At 39.1% G+C, this 20,856-nt stretch overlaps 1 protein-coding gene across 2 annotated transcripts in view; it reads right to left on the bottom strand.

Annotated features, from left to right (window-relative positions):
* Positions 1 to 20,856, bottom strand: part of RGL1 (ral guanine nucleotide dissociation stimulator like 1) — a 218,881-nt gene that overhangs the window by 149,638 nt on the left and 48,387 nt on the right. For both annotated transcript variants that reach the window (XM_081026003.1, XM_081026001.1), the window contains exon 2: positions 4,653 to 4,816. In XM_081026003.1, coding sequence (XP_080882129.1) covers positions 4,653 to 4,784 — 132 coding nt within the window. In that variant the 5' untranslated portion in view covers positions 4,785 to 4,816. The remainder of the gene's footprint in view (positions 1 to 4,652; positions 4,817 to 20,856) is intronic.

The following is a 20,856-nucleotide window of genomic DNA, read 5'->3' on the forward strand; positions in this document are numbered from 1 at the left end:
TTTTTCCTTTAAGAATGAACTCAAGTATCAACTCACTGGGAAGCCTTCCTTCCCTGACACACACACTTACATAAGCAGACTCACACCCAAGCTGGATTACAGCACCATGTCCCAGGCTCTCAAAATACCGGTAGACACATTTATTACAGCACTCATCCCCACTGTATTGCAATTATTGATTTACTTAACTCTGTTCCGCCACCCTACTGTCCATTTTTTTTAAGATCAACTTTATTGAGGCATAATTGACAAATAATAAAATATGTCCATTTTAAGTGTATAGTTCAATTCCTTTTGACAAATATGTACACCCATGTAACCACCAGGACAATCAAAGGACAGAACACTTTTATCACCACAAAAGCATATCTAATCTCCTTACTGCTCCCTTGCTTATTTGAAAAATTAAAAGGTACTGAGATTTTTATAAAGATATTTATTTTTCATACTTGGCCATTCTATAAAGGTTTCATTGTTTTCTACTATATTCAAGTATTATTTATAATTTAAAAATTAAATATTTCTATTTTAAGAGTATATTTAGAATTAATTAAAAACTAATCACTACGGGGTGGCCGGATGGCTCAGTTGGTTAGAGTACGAGCTCTGGACAATGGGGTTGCCGGTTCAATACCTGCATGCAAATGGTGGTCTGCGCCCCCTGCAACTAAAGATTGAAAACGGTGACTGGTCTTAGAGCTGAGCTGCGCCCTCCACAACTAGATTGAAGGACAACGACTTGGAGCTGATGGGCCCTGGAGAAACACACTGTTCCCCAATAAAAAATTAAAAATAAAATAAATTTAAAAAATAGAAAAATAAAATCTTAAAAGAAAAACACAAATCACTACATTGAATAGAAAACATTTTAATTGCAAATATATTTGACAGAATTGTGCTACACAAAATTTGTAAATAATTATGTCGGCTGTGAATATTCATGTGTAAGAAAGTGTTTACTAAATGTGGCCAACAATAATAAAGACTCAACATTATCTAGATGACCAAGTAAAATAATTGTTAAAAATAAGTTTTAAAAAAACATTTGTAAATTTTAAGATCACACTTTATTTAAGTAACTTACAAAAGAGTGTAGGACTAATATTTCCAGCAGTATAGTGGACTAAATATCCTAATTAACTGTCCCACCAAAAATCACTAAAAATGGTTGATAAAATAAAATTAAAAAACACTTTTTCAATACAGTGATAGGCTGGCAAGAAATAAGAACTCTTAAAAGTCCAAACCTATATGAAAGCAGAATCTACAGAGATAAGCACCAAAGTCAGCTTCCACGTGGAGGGCACTGATCAAACCAAGTAAACTGAAGCTTTATTTTTTGTAACAATTTTTTACCGCCTCCCAGAATTCTGCTTTATGGCTGCCATTTCCCAGCCTCATCTCCCTCACATCCATGTGCAGCAATAGGATTGGTTCTCAGTGATAGAATGTAAAGTGATATAATGCATGTCACTTCTGGTCCAAGAGGGTTAAAAACTGGGTGTGTCTTCTTCAATCTCTTTTTCTGCTAATTACTAGCTGAACACAGAAGATTCCTAGGCCCCAGATGATGGTGGAGCTGCAAGAAGGAAGTATTCTGAGTCCCTGAATCACCATATGGAAAAAAGCAGCATTCTCGTCCAACACACCTAAATTGGACTAGTATATAATTGAGAAATAAACTTTCATTATGTTACACCACATAAATTTTTTGCTGTGTTTGTTACAGCCTTAATGCTACTCTAACTAATATAGGTCTTATTACTTTAAAGGACAAGGGGAACAATAGACAAAGTCCAGTACTGTAAATGAAATCTATAGGAAACACTGCATAAAACCGGGACCCCATAATGTTATTCCCTCAGTATTAGGGTGAACTGGGAATGAAATGCCCTTCGTGACAATGTAAGGCAAGTTGCTTATCTTGAAATATGGTGCTGAACAGGGACAGGGAGTAGGGAGTCATTTCCCCTTAGAATGATTACAACAAGCGTACTCATCCATACGTTGCTAGCTTATACTCACATTGAGTAGTCTGAAAAACCTCAAGCTAAGAATTTAAAGTGACTTCCAGTTGGTAGTGCTCCCAGATGTAAATGAAAATTCTCTCTGGAGAAAACTCCCTTCATTCCAAGAAAAGTAACCCATGGTCAAAAACCATAAAACTCACAAGGAAACAAAGCACCATGTGCAAGAGCCAACAGAAAGAACAGGTAGTGGAATAAGCCCCATAGGTGTTAGAATTGCCAACTCAGAATACAAAAAAACAATATATTTAATATTGTTAAGAAACACTCCTCCATGAATCTCTCGTGTTCCTGTGTGTCTTGCTTTGTATACCAAAAATTCAAGGCCCTGGCTGGTCTTCACCAAGCCATTTTTCATGCCTATGTTTGCAGCAAGTAACCTTAAAGAATAAGGTAGTATCTCCCACTGGAAGAAAGTCTAGCATTGCTTACTGTCTACTATAAATGGAGAGGTCCCCAAGGTCAGTGATCCCCTCTTGTGTAGGCAGCTATCTAGGTCCATCTCCATCACTCCTGTAGAAACCAAGACATAACATGCTGACACTCTGGCTACTACTTTTTCTGTGAGCAATAAAATATTTTGTCTCCAAGACAAGAGTCTCATGTCTTTTTCAGCATCTATATAACTGTGGCAAGCTAATTTGCAACTAGCATGAAATCTCAGACCCTTCACAGTTGACAGTCGTAAAAAAATAAAAATATGAATAGAAAGCAAGAATAAGAAAAATGGCTGAAATACATTAAAAAAAAACACAGAACTTCTAGAAGTAAAAAAATACTATATTTGAAATTTAAAACTTAATGGTTGAGTTAAAGGGCAGATTAGATACAACTGAAGAGAGAATTAGTGAATTAGAAGATACATCTAAAATTAATCAAAATGCAACACAGAAAAAAAGAGAATAACTCTGAAATAAAATGTAAGGGACATGAGCAAAGAGAGCAAACATAAATCTTCTTGAAGTTACAGAAGGAAAAGGAAGCAAAAGCAACTATTTGAAAAGAAGATTACAGACATGTTTCCAGACTGATGAAAGACACCAACCCATATATTTGGGAAGCCCTATTTATTACAAGAGTTTAAGTAAAAAGAAACTCACACCTAAATACAGAAGAATGAAACTGCAAAAAAACAAAATGTATAGATCTAAATAGAAAGAAAAGACGTTATAGTCAAAGGAATAAAATTAGACTTTCAGCTAATTTACAACAGAAAAATGGAGGACAGAGGACAATGGAATATTTTCAATGTACTAAAAGAAAGTAGAATTGCATACCCAAGTAAACTATTGTTCTAAGAGTGGTCTCAAAATAAAGGCATTTTCAGACAAAAAGGAAAAGAAAGATTTTGCTACAGTTAGAGCCTCTGAAAAGTAAATTCTAAACAAAAAAGAAAAATTGTTTGTGATGGAGTTGAGTTGCAAAAAAAATTGATGAGCAAAGAATAAGATTCTATTTTATACCAACTAGATTGGAAAAACTAAGAAGTTGGCAAAGATGTGGAGCAGGGAAAACTTTATGGACTGTTAGTGGGAGTGTACAAATTGGTACCACTTTGCAGAACAATATGGCAAAAACTTGTAAAACAGAACTTGCACATACAAAATTCAGAATTTTACCTATTAACCTAGAAAATCTTATACACATGGGATACTCTTATACTGGGGCACAAAACATGGATAAGTATGTTTTCATAGTGGCATTATTCATAATGGCAAAAAGGACTATAAATAGTTGAAATGCCCATCAACATAATTATGAATAAATAAATCATGGTACATTATTCAACAGTGAAAATTAATGAATTACTACTATACATATTAAAGTGGCTGAATTTTAAAAATGCTAGAAACTATGTTAAATGAACAAAGTGATATTTGGACCCCAAACACAAGTGCTATGAGGACTTGATATAATGATATCTCATGGCAGTGTCTTTTTCTCTTTACAGAAAAAAAAGGCATGTGACTAAGCTTGGTAGTGAGTCCCTCTCTCCCATGGCTTTGTATCTTGAGCAGAGAAATGTGAGAATAAGGAGAGGGAGATGAGAAGTTTGGAATTTATGCGAGGAGTACTACACTGAGCAGTTCCTCCTGACGTGGTTCCTGTCCTATTTCCAAGCCTACTTTTCCAAACTACTCATCAATTCAGTGAGCCTCTCAATATCCTCCAATAATTTCCCGTCTTCCTTGGATTAGTCAGAGTCCATTTTGTTACTTGCAACCAAAAAGCGCTAACTGATATTCTTAGCCTGATGCTGTCAAACAATGAATTTGTATAATTCCATTTGTTATGACTGATCCTTACTTAGCAGCTTTCTAACTATGATTTGATGTCCCATTCAGGTTTGGTAGGATTCTACAGGATTCTACCTGTATATTTTAAGTGTCTCCCTGTATATTTTAAGCCCCAGCTGTCAGTGCTACCTCCTTTGGCTGAATCACTCTGGAGTTATTAATGTCCAAGGGACACATTCCTGACTTACCGTTCTCCACTCATGGTTGTGCTATGGCCCCTGAATAACAATGTACCAAGCTGGCCTGTGGTGCTGGCTACACAAAGAATCAGTCTTAAGTGTAAGAAACTCTATCACTACACCAACTGGGTCGTTCAGAGTTGTCTTACCTCCTCTGTCTTTAAAACTTCCCATAGACGAGCATGATCTTCCACCAGCCAGTGTCCTGTGTTTTCCACCTTGGTGGGAAGTTTGAATTTAGACACCACTTGAATAGGCGCTCCCACAGGTTTCCCCTCCATCTTGAAAGAGCCAGGCAGGAGGCATTACGGATCTGTGTGGGAGAATAAAGTGTGATCCAGGTTAAAAGATTACAGAACATAAATATATATATATATATATATATATATATATATGTATATATATATATATATATATATATATATATATATATATAAGCAAATTATTATGCTTGATTTGTGAAAAGTGAAACCACTGAAGACAGAATCACACAATAGCCATTAACTTTTATGGCCACCTTTTATATTATGTTCATTATTGGTATTTTAACACAGGCTTCTAGAGGTAGGCTTCTGTCCATTTTGATCATGAGTGAAGTGATATAAATTTTAGAGTAAAGTAAAAAGCACCCTCTGCCTGTTACATCTCCTTGTCACATCTCCTTGTCACTTTGCTCTGGCACCCTCAGGAAGAGAGATGGAAATGGGTGGACGTAAGACAAGCCTGAGTGATGTTTTCATATTTCCGTGTCAGGTACTACCTGTGGAAGAAGCACTGGCTGTGACATCAGGAGTTTTACTTTTCAAACACAGGGATACGAAAGACAGTTTGGGGAATACAATCAATAACGTTGTAAAGATTTTGTAGGGTATCCAACGGACACGTGTCTTATTAGGGAGACCACTTCATGGATGGTGTAGATGCCCGACCACTGTGCTGTACACCTGAAGCTGAAGCTGAATAACACTGAATGTCAACTATAATTTAATATGTACATAGTCGCAGGATGTGGAGTTCAGCCTAGGAAATAGAGCCGATGGTATTGTAACACCTATATATGATGTCAGAGGGGCAGTAGATTGGGGGAGGGGGGTTTTCACTTGGTGAGGGGTGTAAATGTCTAACTGGTACATTGTTTTGTGCAGCTGAAACTAATGAAAAAAAAATCTATTGAGCACTTGTTCATGCGAGGCTCCATGCTGGGCACACACAAATAATTCAGTAGTTTGGTTCTTAACCTTAAGCAGCTTAGCGTCTCAGGGCAGAAAGGGCTGTAAACAAGACACACAGTACAGTGTATTACAGTACAGCATGTGAAATGCCGCAATAATCGTGTTTCCTAACTGCAATGGAAGCACAGAGGATGAGGCTCTTCGGTATTTATTGGCTGTGTTCCTTTCCTGGGCCCTTTTCAGCAGCTGCTGTAAAGACAATATGTAAAAATTGACACCTACTCTAGAAAGTCTACTTGTTTGATATCGTTCCATCTGCCACTGGCTTGTTGAGAATCATATCACACCTGCTCAGAACCATACTATCCTAAGGAATCGCCTCAGCTCCATTCAAGTCCCCTCTGAATCTCTCCTTCTCAGGGTAATTCGAAAAAATAAATCCGGTAATGATGTTCCACCTACCTGGAACTTTTCCCGGAGGATAAAATCCAAACTCCATAAAGTGGCATCCAAAGCCGCTTCTGTCTGGCTTCCTCCACTCCCTCCTCCCAGCATGCCCTGCTGCCTTCTCAGCCACTCTGCTTCAGCCGTTTGAAAGGACGTATGGATCTCAAATACATCCAGTACCTTTGTCCTTTGTGACACCTCCACTCCACCCCAATCCAAGAGAATAAAGACTGCTCCTGTGTTAATCTCCCTACATACCTTGGCCAGATTTCTATCATGCACCTTAGTACATTTATTTATATATACACTTTATTGTATTTATTGCTTTCAGCTCTCTTTCCACTTTCAGGTCTTTTAAGCATCTGGACACTAGTCATTGTGTCATACACAGAATAAGGACTAAACAAAGGTTCGATGAATTGGCTAATTCAGTAAATTATGAGAAGGCGGTGAAATGAAGCCACAGACCTAACATATTCAAATAATAGATGTAAAAGTCAAAGTACCTCTTCTCTTTAACTTTTTTTTTATTGATTTAGTGGGCTGCGAGCTCTTCACAAAAAAGGGCCAGGTCTAACATTTATCATGTACCCTCAAGCAGCTAATACTGTAAGTTGTAATTGCTCATTAGTTAACAACAGACGAGTTTTCATGGAAATGTCTTCAAGGAATTGAGCATGTCTGCAAAAAGCAGGTCTCGTGCTCACATAACCTATGTGGCCTGAATAAAAGTAAATGGAAGTCGGCATGGATAAGCCGGGCAGGTGTGGTAAGTCAGAGGATTTGAGAAAAGGGTCTTCTGCTGCGGAGTTACTTCCCTGCCTCACGTTTCATCTGTAAGTCATGGAGAACAAGCCATCTGCTTGCAGAGAACAGTGATGGGAAAAATGCTAGTCAACACCACTTTACAGCACTAAGAAACCCAGAGCACAGAATACACTCCCACTAGGAACCAGGAAACAGAACCTTTATAATTAATGAACAAAGTTCTTCTGAGCGGACACGCTAATAAATGATGCTGACACATACATGCAAGGAAATAAACAGAGCAGAGTCATGTGGAGTTTCAGCCCCTCCAACTCCCCCCAAAAAAGAAATGAAAATAAACAGGCAAAATGGAAACAGGCCAGATTAGTAGGGAAGGAAATTCCATTGTTGTTATTGGAGATAATACTGTAAACAACAAATAATAAATCAAAACAAAGTGGAAAAATTACATGAAGTGGTTTTGGCTGTATCTTTTGTGTATCATGGAAGCATCACAGGATAAAACAGACTACAAATCTCAGGGTGAACGACACAGTATCATTAAGCCCTAATGGATCCTAGTGACCCCACAGCTCTTATTCTAGTGTCTGCCCACAGCTGCTTACCCATCTCCGCAGTGTGGGTGAAAGATAGCACATTTTTAGCGTCGGAGACTGAACTATACTGTGTACTGATTTCCCACAGACTGCTCCTTCCCGTTTGGAAAGAAGATGCAGTTCCGAGTTTTAAATCATTCCTAAGCACTTGGGAACTAAGGATGGATGAGGAGAGGCAGCCAGTGCTTATGAGGCTCTTCAAGACTGTTAAGATCCTCCACCCTATCTGAGACTTCAGGACTTTTCGCCCATCCTCACTCAGGACATCCCCTCATTCACAGAAACAAACAAACAAACAAACACATATGCAATAGCTAGTGAGCTCCCACTGTCGATAGGCCACTGTGTTATATATTTTCCACAGGATCTGTAACCCAGACCGTAACCCTGCAAGGTAGATATCACCATTTTACAGCAATGAAAGATTCAATTCAGAGAGGGTAAGTAACTTTAATTACACTGCTAGAAAGCTGTGGAGTTTCCAAGTTCATGCTCTCTCTCCTAAGATCAGTTCAGAAGCCCTTCAACCCCTCCCCCCATCACTGGCGTAATGGGACCTCCCTCTCATCCTCCTCCCCATGGACAGAGTTAAGGTGTCAGTATGTCATCTAACTGGCACAACCATGCCCCCTTGAGAGAGGGTCACATCTGATGACTACATAGTTAAGAGTGGGATAGAAAGAGGGAGGGAAACATGGAAAAATAGATGATTCCTTTTTCTGTTCACTCCAATCCCAACTTCTGACTGGGGCTGGCTATATGAGCATCACCTGTACGGTCACACAGAGCCCTGGGCTCAGAAGGGTCCCATGCTTGGTTGATTGCTCTGTGGTCAGTGTCTTGAAATACTTAATATTTGAATAAACAGTTCCGCATTTTCATTTTGCACTGGGCTTCACATATAATATACCAATCCTGCTGCTGACCCACCTTTTTTTTCCTCTTCAGATCTAAAGTTCCACATACCTTCTTTAAACAATTCATATGTTGTACATTTCCTATCTATTTTCCTAAAAAGAGTTAGCACTCTACACAGTGGAGCCATTTTGTGTTAGAATTAAAACAGAAGGCATATGTAGACCTTCTCCACCTCTCATACGCTGCATGTCTTAGAATTGAACTACTAACTTTTTTCTTAAAACACACAGTCAAGCTCACAAGCCAATTTCTATGCAAATACCACTGATATCAGTTCATTCAACACACAAGATGATAGCGTTGTAAATCTAAAAGGCAGAACGTTCAATTCTACTTAATAATTGGCCTAAAGTATCATACGCATTATGAGCTCTTTTGGAAATCAGTCTTGAAGAACTGTCATCCTAACACACCTGATACCCAAAGCAGAATCTTTTTTTAAACCACTGGATGATGAGATCATCCTTAAGTTGGAAGTGGGGTAGAGAAAGGAAGCTGTATGTATCTAAAGGCAAATATCTGATCAGAGAACATAAAAGCAAAGTTTTGCTTAAAAATTTGAAAAGAAAATTGCTCGAGACCTGTTTTTTCGACAGGGGTTGTGAGTGTCCACTGTCTCTACTGCATGAAACAGAGAAGTAAAACAAAAACCAGGAAGGCAGATGCTTCTGCTTGACACTGAGAAACAATCTGCAGATAAGGAACGCCATGCAAGGGTTTTTAAGGTCATTTCCCTTCAAGTCCTAGAGCCCCAACATTCCCACCAAAGCTGAAGGTTTTTTTACTAGTACTTTTTTAAGTTAGGTTACATCCAAACACCATGCTAATCAATATTTATAAATCCTAGCTGTCTTACAAGAAATTGATAACAGAAATTGGTGAACATAATGACTTATGATTATGATTATATAATCAAAAAATTACATCATTATTAGCGATCAGAAAGCCTGCATTTCCACAAATAAATTTATGTCTTTAAAATTTGTTTTTAAGGTCTGTATTTTCTTTTTAAAATAGTTTCTACACTGTGCTTCTGGTGTAATATGCGTGGTATATAATAGAATTTCCCCCATTCCTTCAAAAATAATCATTGACTGGCGATCATAACATTTTCTATGGTAACAACAAAGGAACCAATTGACAGCTTCGAATGATCCTAAACAATCATTAAGTACCAAGAGTAAATGAGCAGGTTCTCAGGGCCTAAACTTGAAAATAGTAAGTATCGAGTGACAATCTAAGAACACAAAAATTTGCCATGACTAGTGTCTGTTCTTGTCATTTGATAAAAATTATCCATAACTCTCATGAATATTTTTGAAACATAGCTTTCAAAATAAGTGTTAGGGCACAATTTCACTGAAATCTGTATTTATTGTATCAATACTTATACTGGATTTTGTTTGATAAATCAATCTGTACTTTACTGAATTTGACTTTCCTTCCTATGATAGTAAATAATGTATAAGGCATCCCTCTAAATAATTATCATTTTTCTCCTCCCTCTCTTTACATGTTTTTGGAAGAGAAAAGTGCTTAATATGCAAAACCTTGCTGGAATGGTTTGGTGTTTGTTATCTTTACCTGTTAGGGCCAAGCTTTTCTTCTGCCCCTGCAGACTATATCATATGTTTACTAACATAGTATCTCTGCTTTATTCCCTTTACACATATAAACTCTTGCTTCTGCCTGAAGAAATTTTTTTTTTAACTCAACTAAGATTTCTTCTAATCTTGAAAATGTCTGGCAGTTGCCCTGTTCCTGTATCTTCCCATGATTACTGGTCTTTCTGCCATTTCTTTCCTCCTACCTTTTCTCATGCTCATTCTTCCTCCTAATGAGCTGAGGTCCTGTCCAGATAAGACAGGTTTGTTTATGCTTATCTTCCTATTATCTTCATCTCTTCCACCTAAAAGTCTATCTACCAAGAACAGTCTTTGAATTTACTCAAAGGTTCCGAATAGCAGAGTACCAAAAGCACTGAAATTCCAGTCAGAAGACTGGGGTCAAATCATGAGGCTACGGTAAATTTTCTATGTAACCTTTGGGCAAACCAGTTCACTTTTCTCAGCCTCAATTTCCTCCACTTTAATGTGAACAGAAAGTCTACAAGACTGCTGAGACTGCTTACAGATATAAAATAAAGCACTCACCTCCCCCCAATGCAGAAAGTAAAACGAATAGGCACTGAATTATTTTTCCAGTAGAGCTGAGGGATTTACACTACTAAACAAAGCAGTGAAAGGTTGTGATTTCTGCCTCATATATTGTACTTATTCCCAGATTATGCATTATTCAAAAGTCAAACAGTATGATATTATAATAACCCCCTGGCATTCAGGGATATAACGTCTGAGTTTTGACCATTCAGGAACAAGGAACAAGGCAAGATTCTGAGATGGAGCCAACTGTAAGTTTGTTAAGGCTTTGGAAAGCTGGTGTTTGGTGTGCTCCCCAATCTTTACATCACCTTAGTCCTGGTTCGGGGGCAGACTTCTCTAATCGTGATGGCTATTACGGTATTTACAAATTGGGGAATCCATGAAGGTCTTAAGATGTAGCCTTCCCAGTTGCGGCGATGCAACGTGGTGGCCTCACCAGTCTATTCCTTCTAAAAATAGAGACAGAAACAGATGTCCGGAATAAAGGATTCCTGTACAGAAACAAAGACTGGGGCACAGACAGACATCAGACATAGGGGAAGCCATGGCATAGAGACCACTAGCGCTGGGTAGCATTTGTCCCGGGAAAGGAGGCCCATCGTATCATCTCATAGCAATACTAAAAGTGACAGTCTATGTCAACGTATCAGGAAGTAAACAGATCCTCATTATCTCTTTCTCTTGGGAATCTCAGCAGCATTCTAGTCTGTTTGCTTTCCTCACCTTACTCTGGTCTCCCCTGCTAGACTGCCTGCTCTTTGAGAGCAAGACTGGACATAAAAATGTATTATGTTGCTTCAGTGTTTTTTAAAAAGCTCAATCACCTTCTTAAAAAAAAATTATTTTATTTCCATTAAAAAACACACACACACTTCACTGGAATAAGAGATGAAGCATTTGTGATTACGATGTATTTTGGAACAAATGTCAATCATTGGGCAACCATTTTGAAAGGAATTTTAATTATGTACTGTGTCACTCAGTACTCAGCAAGGTTGCACAATAGAGTCTGTGGAGTCAGAAGTGACTTTTTCTAAGAGCAACCATCTCCTGTTAAATGTAAAAACTTAAAGAAGTGCAAGGCGTTTCTGCTTCACTCAAGTTGGTATTTTTTAAAGGCTGGTCCAACTGCACTTCAGACTTTATGTACTTTTCCCTCCTCACTGATAGTATTTGGCAGAAGTTTTTAATAATAATTTAAAAAAAAGAAAAAGAAAAGCCCAGACTGGGTTTGTACTACCCTTGTGAACCTCCCTGGAGAAATGCTGCTCTTTGCTCAGCAATTTCTGATCAGCACAGAGCCAACACAAGGAAAGCAGCTGGGCACCCTTCCTTGTCTCCATTCAGCCCAGGCCGTCTGGAGACAAATCTGCAAAACAGACATGGGGGAGGGAGAGGATACCTAAACAGATTAGGGGCTGAGATCACAAAGCGTCCTTCAGCGTTCTGAGAGCCAGAATGCTAAGGGACTGAATTTTTTGCAGCCTGCATTTTTATGACAATAAAAAGCTCAGCGATTGTGTCGCTCGAAAGCTTAAAATGAGATGGAACTGTAAATCACATGACTGTTCCAGACTCAGATGCTTCACCATTCTGCGGATTCCAGCTCTCACTGGATGAATGAAGGCAAAATGCAAAAACGATTAGGGGACCATCACTCACTTCAGTAGTCACAGGCTAATTTTGATCTTCAAGTTGAAGAAAGCAGAGCTGATTCAGGTCCGAACCATCCTTTAAATCCCAAAAGTAAGAGCATTGATACTATGGCCCTGCCCACCACAGTGAATTCAGCATTCACCTATGCCAGGCTCAGGGAAAGCTCTGATGGAGAGACATTAAGGAACAAGCCCTGAGTGTCTCTCAAGCCACCCTGACCCCAGAGTTATGCCCTCACCACTACACTACATCGCTTTACGTAAATAGTAGGTGTCCCACTTACAAAATGGCAGTATGTCAATGTTCAAAAATCCCAAGGAATCCGAGCTCTGGAAAGGATTCCGAGGTGGGCGTCGCATGGGAGGAATGCACAAATCTAAAAATGTTAGGTGCAGGAAATCTGTTGAGTTGATCAATTAACACACAAAATAGTTTTTAACTAACTTCCAAGTAGATTGGCCTTTCCACATGTCTGGTTAAAGAGCAGTCTGTTCTCAGTCTTTTACTTCACCAAAAACAGAAGTCTAATCTATTTAATTACAGTCCCTCTACTAGGCCAGAGGATAATGGCAGGTCCCCCTGGGGGGAAACCTCTTTCAAGAAAACACTTCTGGGAGAGGCATGTATGGTGAGCTGGCTCAAGGCCAACCCTTATCCCCTCTCCTTGGTGTCTAATAGGCAAGGAAACCATGATTTCTACGTAGACCATGCATTCTTAATTATAATTCCTTCCATTAGATCAGATAACATCATGCTCCACCAGGAGGATTCTGATTACTTTCACACAGTCATGATTAAATTTAGTTGGTACTGCTGAATACCCAGATACCAAATTGCTGGACCAGCTAGACCCAGGGAGCTTTACATCCAAAGCAGCATCTTCATTTCCATCTAACTATGTTGTTCCTTCCCTGATCTTGACCCCTGAGATAGGAATAAAAGTCCATGAGTGGTGCTAGGGTCAAAGGAATGGGTCCAGTATTCATCCAGCGCGGGCGAGGGAGGGATGTGTGTTACCTTGGGTTAGGGGGAGCTCTACCACTGGTTCACATTTTTTACTTCTCAGCTTTTCTCATGTGCACCTGCGATATAACATGGCAAACCCACCCCACGTGGGATCAAGAACTCAGTGGCCCAGATGAACACAGCAGCACTAAGAGACAATGAAATCAAGGAGAAACCACTAGAGATGCTTCTCCCTGACTGACTCTGGCATAGATCTCATGCGCTTATCCCCTAGAGACCTGTGTGCCCAGAACAAACACAAAAGCCATCTCTTACAGAATCCTAACAACCCTCCCACAGGCATGAGCTTGCTACAGCACAACGACATTTTCATCAGTAAATGCAGTTATGTTGCCCATGCTCCACATATACTGGAAAAGATACAATCATTATTTGCAATGATTTTCAGTATTTTCAACTGTCTTCAAACAGCCTTTTAGTGTATTCTACAAGGACACTCCAACGTCTTTTTTTTAAAATGTCGTTCATTTTTTTCTCTCATGTCAAGCTCTGCAGGGTATACCATAGAGAATACATCCTGCACTCGTGTGTATATTGGATGTGAGGCAGCTATTAAATTTACCCTCCAGAGTCCATTAAGGATAGAACCTTCACATTATTTTGGAGTTGAACCAAAAGATGTGAAGTCCAAATGAGGCACCTGAAAACCAAATTCTATTCTCAAATCTCAAACAGGTTTCCAAAACATATTTGAAAACTGCTTTGCATAGTAACAGAGTCAGGACTGTTTTCAACTTAGCCTGTGGGGAGAACCTCACTGGGATAGTTTAAATATTTACTGAATTAGAACCTACTTTTTCTTTAAAATTACAAATATTCCTAGTAGGACCAAGCCTGGATTTCTCATCAGGCCTTCAGAATAGCAGCAGCCAACCAACACAGTCTTTTCAAAGTCTGTGTTAAATGACTTGTGTACATCTGCAGGATTTCTATGTTTGATCCCAGCTTATGTTTTCACTAAGGGTAAGGGTTAGAGTTTTAACAGATGTGGCTGTGCTCTAATGGCCCATTTCATTTGCCCTTTTGCCACAGACACACAGCACTTGATAGCCAAATTTGTGAAGTGTCTCAGTTCTGACACCAACAACTGAGGGGTGGATGGAACGTGAAGCTTCAGTACTCGGTTAGGTGGTGGTTTTAGTTTCTGAGTCACTATGAAATCCACTGCAGCATGTGTCTGCAGGGAAATAGGCTCATTTCATTTTGTGCCACCATTTTATTCCAACTGGGTTATAGTTTCTTTTCTCTTTCTTCTATTTTTCCTTAAACTTTTACAGGACTTTCCACTTTCTCCATTTTTTTATTTCATTGCCCCAGCTTGATCTTGCTATTTGCAATAAACCAAAGCAGAAACTGAATGAGACTGTGTTTTGGAGTCGGACGTCTTCGCACAATAGCAATTATGCACATATACAATTTAGCATTCCTGACTTCCTCGCTGAGGGGGCCAGTGGGCCAGTCTGACTTACTGCTAGAAGATGGCAAACTTCCAGGGACATGGCAGGTTGCCGAAGCCTGGCCCAGCATCATGCTATGCACAGGAGGGAAAGGGAAGTCCCGAACATTTTACTTACCTGTAGCCTAATCATTGTGCCAGGTGTGTATGAGGCAGGGAGAAATAAAAATAAATAAGCACGTGTCTTCATCTAATTGGCCTACGTGCTGGCAGTCCTTAATCCAAATCACTGGGATGTCCACAATCACATGAAGAAAAGGATCTATTTCAAAATTATAGGGTACATTTCATAGATACATTTCAAAATGATAGGATAAGTGTTAGAAGAGAGATATGCACAAGTGCATTCCATGGAGAATTCTGGGAGGTGTTCATTTCCCAATCAAATGACACTGAAGCTCAGAGAAGTTAAGTAAATTGCCCAAGGTCACACAGCAGCATGCTAATTTGAAAACAGATCTGTCTGAGTCCAACAAAGCTTCCCTTTCCATTGTCATGGCCTGTCACATTTTTCACTGAATTGTGGCCATGTTGATTTTTTGGCTTTGTAACTTTAAGGCTTAAAGAGAAATACTAACTCTTGGCACTCAAGTAGCAAGGGAAAGGCCAACAAGGTTATCTGAAATGTGTGTTTCTTTATCTGTGTTTCCTTATCTACCAAAACTGAGAGTCAGCTTCTTCCTACCTCCCTCCTACTCCACTCTGCCAGCTCCTTCACATTCTCTGGTGCCTATCTTGCTTCCCCAGCTCTGTCCTCCCAGAGCTAAACAAACAATTATTCCACTATTTTTAAACCATGGCAGAAAACAGAAGCAAAGAATTGACATTGTCAGTCCTTTCACGTCTTATTCACATATGTAAAATTTTGCTGCAAAAGTATGGTGATCTGTAAGTCTAATTATTTTTTAAGACTTTCTTTAAAAGAGCATATGGAACCTATTACAGCACTCACTGATTCTTCCCTTTGCTGCTGCTCTGGAGGGTGATGGGTTTATGATTTACAGCGCAAGCAAGTACAGTCTCGGGTTCATCGCTCCAATTTGACTGCGGTTGACACTGGTTCTGGATTCCAGGGAGATTTTAATTGTTAACTTTACCGTGGACTAAAAAATGATTTACATACTAGTGAAGCTGGAGCTCAGAATCACAGCTTCTATGCGCTCCATCCATTTCTCCACTTCAGTTTGGATAAAAAGAAAGTATGGGGTTTTATTTTGTTATTATTTTGAGGGCCCTTAAAAGGAATTCAAGCTAGTTACTTTATAAGTATAACATTGTGAAAAGGATGAAGTACAGTGAAATCAGGTCCAAACAACGTTGTGGTCTTACCTGAGAAATAAGTGCATTGATTAAGTCAGCCTAGAAATCTGTCAACAGGCTGCCTGGGTGAAGGTTGATTAAATCTCTCTCCCTCTCTGTTTCCTCTCGCCACAGACCTCCAAAGTTGTTTAGATTCTACTCCAGTTCCTACTGGACCAATTAGTCAAAAATAAATTCAGTATTCTCCAAATTAAAATCTGGCAACACTAGCTTTCCATGTATAACAGGCTGTCATAGCTGGTCTCACATAACCAAAAAGGAAATTGAAATAGAAAAGCAGGACTTTGGATACACTCAAGCAACACATTAGCAGTGACATCAATTTTACATGTAAGTCTCTGGCTCTTCAGTTTGAGCCACTGAGCCAATCTAAGCCACTCACTCTCCTTTTTCCCATCATTAGCTTGGAGCAGAGAAGCATGAAATGAGCTGAACTCCTTGGTGAGCCTCTTCCCTGGGCCAGACCTTCCTCTGGGTCCAGCTTCGGACTGCTAGCAGAGAACCCCTGTCTCTAGGTCTCAGCCAGTTTTTAGAAAGGGGTGGGGGCTGCTTTGTATCACAACCAAAGTTTGTGCCAAAATAGTTCAATCTTGCTTCATGTGAACTATAATGACCTTCTAGGGCATGGCACCACAGATGTTAAGGAAGTTTCACAAATGTTGCTCATCGTGCGTCAGAACTTCCAGGAAACAACAAGAATAAAATCTAAAAAGAAAGAAGAAGGAGAAGGACAGAAGGCTCAGGGAGATTTCCCCAAGGTGAAAAGGATCCGCCCACCATCCCTCTACTCCACATCCTGCAGGCAGGCCTGACAACTGCTGTCATACCCCAGGAAGTCGAAAGTGGGTTGCCCCCGCCCTGCTTGGTACCCAACACTATGTACTGGTGAGCAGGAAAAAATTACAACTTTGATTTCTATGTCTAGCTCATCTTTTTTTTCTATTTTGTATATGTTTTACAATGCACATAAATGTTAGGGGAATAGTGCATGTATACAATTTATAAATAATTGTATATACGGCGCTTCCCCAAAAATAAGACCTAGCCGGACAATCAGCTCTAATGTGTCTTTTGGAGCAAACATTAAAATATAAGACTCCGTCTTATTTTACTATAATATGAGACCCGGTCTTATATGACATATAAGACCGGGTCTTATATTAGTTTTTGCTCCAAAAGACTCATTACAGCTGATTGCCCAGCTATGTCTTATTGTGGGGGAAACACGGTAGATTGGATACTCAAAAAAACTGTACTGAAAACAGTACGTCCCCAAAACACTTTCAAGGTCACTGCCTTCCAGAAAGAAAGCTTCCATTTCCATACCTTTTAACTCACTACCGAAACCTTCTCGTCCTCATCTATTTCCTGTCTCTACTCATGACGATACATCCCATCCATCCAGATATCCAAGCTGGCAATCTCAGAGTCATCCTCAACCGCTCCCTGTCACTAAGACCCTTATCCAAGGGGTCACCAAGTCCTATTGATTCCTTCTGAAACATCTCAGGTCAGAGCCTTCTCTACAGTCCAGCCACTACCTGGATATATATTTCATTACCTTTAGGTGGAACTGCTGCAATAGCCAGGTTACTAGACTCTGGCCTTGTCTCTCTCTACCCATCCCCCATACTGTCACTACAGTAGTTTTCCTAAAAACCTTTTTTTTAGGAAACTGCCTTGCGTAGGAACCTACAATAGGAACACCACCACAGGAGACAGCTCAAGGCTCTCAATACAGTGCATCGGGATCTGGCTGTACCCTAACCTTCCAGTCACATTTTCCCCTCTGCTCTACTCCAGTTCCTCTATTCTCTCCCATTGCTGAACTGCTCCCCGTACTCCAGACAGTCCCCTTCCATGCCTTGGTTTATGTAGTCCCTTCTACTCAGCATACTCTTCTTCCCCTCCCTCCTCTTTCTTCGTCCATATCCTCCCTGATATCCTCCCCAGCTTTCACTTATTGAGCATGTACATGCCTGATGCTGTGATACATTATCTCGTAGCACTCTATGTCCATCCTCACTTGACACAGAGAGTGAAGCACAGAGCCCAGATTGCAATCTGTATCTGTCTGGTAGACAATTTTAACCACTGGGCATCAAACGTAAAGCAAATGCAAATGTCACTCCCTCCATCCCACTCCCCGCGTCAGGGAGAGTCAATGACCCTCCAGGAGTAAGTTGTTCCTACCTCTATCAAGGTATTTATAATACTGCATTTCAGTTTGCATCCTAGAAGGCTGAGAGCTCTTAGAGGCCAAGGGCTATGTGTACTCCCCCTACATGTTAGCTGCCTAGCACATGCTGGCACACAGAAGGTACTCAGTAAACATTTGTTGAATGAATACATTTACAAATCTTCTGTCCTCCTCCTCACTTACTTTTATTCCTCAGCTCACTATGCTCATCACAGCTTAAATATACACGCAAGTCACAGGGAAGTTTAACACAGTGCTCAATACAGAAGAGGCCTCTCACACTGTGGGAAATTGTCCACACCTGTAGAAAGTTTCCCTACACTTGACTCTAAAACTTGGCCCTCAAAACTAGAGCAACTACCACACACACAGACGATTTTAATGGGGTCTAATTTACATATCTCACGTTAAGGGTATATTCTATTACTTTTGACAAATGTATACACCCAGGATGTCAACACTAAAATCAAAGTATAGAACATTCTCATCACCCCAAAACATTATTTCTTATTCCTCCCAGTGGATCTCACCCTGTTACTGTAGCCAGGCAACTACGGATCTGCTTTCTGTAAATACATGGTATACTTTTCTAGTTTCACGTCATTGAATATCACACATTATCTACACCTTTTTGTCTGAACTCTCTTAACCCATCAGGACCCTAATATATATTTCATATATTATATAAATTATTATATAATTTACATAAGTTATATACACTTAATATGTGAAATAACATGTATTTCACATATTATATAAATTATATATAATTATGAAAGTTATATACACTTATAATAAAAATTTATATAAGTAACCCATACTTATTTTGAGATAAATTCATTTTGTTGGTATCTAAGTTCATTCATATTTATTGCTGAATAGTGTTCCATTGTTAAATATTTAATTTATACATTCACCTGTTGATGGACATTTGTGTTGTTCCCGGTTGGGGTTACTTTAAGTGAAAGTGAGAGGAATATTTGTGTACAATTCTTTATGTGGACATATGCCTTCACTTCTCTTAGCTAAATACCTAATGGTGGAATTGCTGATCACGTGGTAAGTATGTTTAACTTTATGAGAAACTGCCAAAACTCTTTCCAAATGGCTGTAAAGTTTTAGATTCCCGTCAGGGGTGTAGGAGAGTTCCACTTGCATCATATCCTCACCAACAGCTGGTCTTGTTAGTCATTTTAATTGTACCCACTCTAATGCTCCAATGGATGGGTAGTGATACCACACTGTGGTTTTAATTTTCATTTCCCTAATGATGAATTACATTGAGCATCTTTTCATGGATAGACCATCTCTGTATAACTGGTGAAGTCATACAGTGCATGAGGGGTTCCCTGTTCTCCACATCCTTGCCAACATTGATCTCTTGTTTTTTTGATAATGGTCATTCTAAGAGGTGAAATAGTGTCGATCGCATTTCCCTGATGATGATGTTGAGTATCTTTTCATGTACCTATTGGCCATCTGTATGTCTTCTTTGGAAAAATGGCTATTTAGATCTTCCGCCCATTTTTTAATCATATTGTTTGTTTTTTCACTATTGAGTTGTATGAGTTCTTTATATATTATTTCACATATATAAATTATATATAATAATGTAAGTTATATACACATAAAAATTTACATATAATGTATATATAAATATATGTAACTTATTGTGAAAAATAATTCCATATAAACACATGTGATTATATATTACATATAATCTACATATAATACAAATATATAATATATAAATATTGTATATTTTATATATAAAATTATTCATAATTATCAGATATATGATTTGCAAATCTTTTCTCCCATCAATAGGTTGCCGTTTCATTTTGTTGACAGTTTCCTTTGCTGTACAGAAGCTTTTTAGTTTGATGTAGTTCCACTTGTTTATATTTGCTTTGACAAATATTGCCAAGATTAATATTAAGTTGTTTATTGCCTACGTTTTCTTCTAGGAGTTTTCGGTTTCAGGTCTTACATTCACGTCTTTCATCCATTTTTAGTTCATTTTTGTGTATGGTGTAAGCTGGTAGTCCAGTTTCATTTATTTGCATGTGGCTGTTCAGTTTTCCCAGCACCATTCATTGACTAGACTGTCCTTTTCCCACTGTATATTTTTGGCTCCTTATATGTGTGGGTTTCTTTCTGGGCTCTCTATTCTGTTCCATTGATCTATGTGTCTGTTTTTATTCTGAACCCATACTTTTTTTTTAACTATAGCTTTATGACATAGTTTGAAATCATAGAGCATAATACCTCCAGCTTTGTTCTCCATATACCTTACTGACAACTCAGCCTCTCCACTTGAGTATCTCAGGTTTTTTATCTCCCTCCTAACCTTCCTCCACCTCCAGTCTCTCTATTATAGTCTCTTACACCATCGACCATCCAGAGCTCTGTCCAGTTCATCCTGACACCTCTACCTTGCTTAGCTCCTACATCCAACCAATCACAGAGTCCTATTCTGTCGCAACATATCTCTTAAAAGTCTCAAATAGACACTTTTCTTATACTACATTTTCCAACTCCCTCAAGTAGGTCACAGTTCATTCACCACAACTGCCTCTTACCTGGTATCTCCACATAAATTCCTACTCCCTCCCTATCCAACATTCTCCAC

The sequence above is a fragment of the Rhinolophus hipposideros genome (assembly GCF_964194185.1).
Source record: "Rhinolophus hipposideros genome assembly, chromosome: 19".
In the NCBI taxonomy this organism is placed as follows: Eukaryota; Metazoa; Chordata; class Mammalia; order Chiroptera; family Rhinolophidae; genus Rhinolophus; species Rhinolophus hipposideros.